Raw genomic sequence first — 2,759 nt, forward strand, 5'->3', positions numbered from 1 at the left:
ATAGACCTACATGAATCTAATCTATGCTGGTGCAGCAAGATTGTTTTATGAGCTTTCAGCTCTGGATCTAAATCAGGGTAATAACTTGATGAGCTGAGTGAATTCTCAGCTCTGTATAAAACCCATCTTTACAGGTCTGGTTAATTTTGTTCTTCTGAGAAACATATTACAGAAACTATAACAGACATCCTTTCAAAAGTAGGTTACAAGAGAGTAAAAAAATAAAACCAAAAGATCCTGAATGTATAAGACTTACTGGCTACAAAAGAAAAATTACAGACACCACAAAAATATACAAAAAACAAATGATCCTGAATGTTTAAAACGTACTGGCTACAAAAGAAAATTACAGACTCCACAAAAATATACATATGTACATGTATATGTATATGATATTCTCAACTCTCTAGGGACCCAAGGAGAAAGCAGAGGCATGAAGTTGGAGGAGCCCAGTTGCCCTGGCCAACCTAAGAGATAAAAAGCAAATGTATATGGCCAACAGCCCTGCACCCAAAGTCCTATCAATTCTCATATTTTTCTTTGGAAGGATTACTAAGGCCCAGAGTAAACCACTTATGAGAAACCCAACAGTCTCATACAGAGAAGAGTCTTTAGGGATGACAAAGGAAGATGGATATGAAAACCAGGCTGAGAAAGTAAGTGACAAGCCCAAACCCATTAATGTGTTGAAGATGGGCCCTGCATAACAGCCTGATATAGCAACCTGGACCCCATCTGGACCACCATTCACTGTCATTGCAACATTGGCAATTAAATCCCCCAGTGAGTTACCCCAAGCAAGCACAGTTAAACCTAGACTGGAAGGGTTTATCCCAAATACATGGCCAAGTGAAACTAACAAAGCAACCAGTTCCTCAGCTATGATATAAGTCCAAATGATACTCATTAAAAATCCTCCTGCAAGCCAAGGAAGTAAGTATTTCCTTGGTGGGTTAGAATCCTCAGTAGTCAAAAATGCAAGAACACCGAAAGTAATTCCTGCCAACCCACCAATAACATAGATCACTAGGCCTCTTTTGGAACCCATGTCTCTCCTTTGGGAGTTCCAAAGGGCTGCCAATAGGAATGGTGCCAATGTAACAGAAATCACTGCCAATGGCTTAGACCATCTTTCCTCAGAAACAACAGGAATTGTCAATCTCCTAGGTAAGTAAAGAGGCAGCTCCAGAATTAACAGAGATCTGTGAAAGTAGTAACAAGTTGGTGAACCAAGATTAAACCACCTTGTTCTTTGCTTCTGATCACCATCCTCAAGTCTACCTTCTTCATTTGAATTGATCTTTTCATCATCAATATAAGCCAGTAAAGGGTAGCCCAATTCTTCAGATCCCTCAGTTTCATGTTCAAATAAGTTCCTAGAAATGGGCAGTATAGGAGGTCTGGGAAACAAATTCATCTTTCTTTCTTCCTTCCTGCACCAATGTGTGGTTGAGACAACTAACACATACACTATGTATAATGAAGCAAAAGTTATTGCACCCCACACATCAATCTTTCCAGCGAGCAGGATCAGGAGGAGGGAGGAAAGAACTAGAAGGAAGAAAACAACATCTCTTATAAAGCTAGACTTATCAATGGATATCTGATGAGGACCAACTGAAATGCTTATGATACCAACAACAATGGTAGATATGAAGAAAGCCCCACCCAAGACACTGTTGAGGCCAACTTCTCCAGCTCCAGCTCCGGTTCCCATAAAAGAGACAATACTAGCAAATACATCCGGGGCACCATTGCCTAGAGAAAGCAGAGTAACACCAGCTATCGTTGGAGAAAGCTTCAAGAGTGTTGATAATTGCTCTAGTGAGGAACAGAAGTAATTGGCAGCTGTGTTACCCAACAAGTAGAACAGAACCAAGAGCCAGAGGACAAGGACAGTGTAACCAAAAACTGGGTATCTGCCACAAGTGCAATAGAAGAGCTGGAGATAGTCTATGTACCCTTCAGGTCTGCATCCCTTATCAGATCTCAAGTACAGGCACTTGGCTTTGTAATCATGGTACCTATGGAGGCTGCTGCAACCATCATCATGATATGATTCATTCAGGAACATAAACGAGGAAATGTTGCTACTAGATCGTTTGGACTGATCAAGGAAATGAGGATTGGAGATCAGGTAGAAAGAAAGGAGGAGGAGAAAGGATATGTTGATGAAGAGATAGAACTCTTTTCCTTGGATTAGAGAGACCAAACTTGCCATTCACGGATGATGTTGGAGAAGTAAGTCCTAGAAATGTTGAGGTCTAGAAAGCTTAGTCCATGGCTTTCAACACATTTGGGGGGGAATGAGACGAATAATTGTAGTCTTTTGATTGTTAATGAGAGGATTTATATGAAGGATAATAATATGATTTAATAATAAGAGAACTGAGGAATTACGTGTGTTATAAATGATCATACTATGAGCTAATAATAAGACAAACAAGGAACATGTGTGTGTGTGTATGAGAGAGAGAGAGAGAGAGATGGGTCCCTAGGATCAGATAATGTTCAGCATATAAGGGACCTTACAAACTGGGGACTTTCTTCGACTCTTCTTGAATGAGATAAATGCAAATTACAGATGGAGGGAGTAAATAGGAAAATAAATGGGGGTACCACTTGTATCTCATAAATGTAGTAATAATGTACAAGGTATCAAGTTCAATGACAAGGTGCAAAGGGAAGGGCATCTTCTTCTGTGTGAGGATGTCTTGAAATCATTGAAGGAAGGAAAGCACTCTTCAGAGACAGCTTTC

General features: G+C 40.1%; 1 protein-coding gene across 1 annotated transcript; it reads right to left on the reverse strand.

The window, feature by feature from the left end:
- Window positions 1–222: 222 nt before the first annotated feature.
- LOC122085938 (cation/calcium exchanger 1-like) lies at window positions 223–2,365 on the reverse strand. The gene has a single exon (XM_042654565.1). It carries the CDS (start codon window positions 2,219–2,221, stop codon window positions 407–409), a length of 1,815 nt encoding a protein of 604 aa, XP_042510499.1. The 5' UTR covers window positions 2,222–2,365; the 3' UTR covers window positions 223–406.
- Window positions 2,366–2,759: the final 394 nt, after the last annotated feature.

This window comes from Macadamia integrifolia, chromosome 8, assembly GCF_013358625.1.
Source record: "Macadamia integrifolia cultivar HAES 741 chromosome 8, SCU_Mint_v3, whole genome shotgun sequence".
Lineage (NCBI taxonomy): Eukaryota > Viridiplantae > Streptophyta > Magnoliopsida > Proteales > Proteaceae > Macadamia > Macadamia integrifolia.

What these genes read in the sequence shown, in the direction of transcription:
- LOC122085938 (XM_042654565.1), bottom strand. Translation starts at nt 2,221, where the DNA reads ATGGCAAGTTTGGTCTCTCTAATCCAAGGAAAAGAGTTCTATCTCTTC.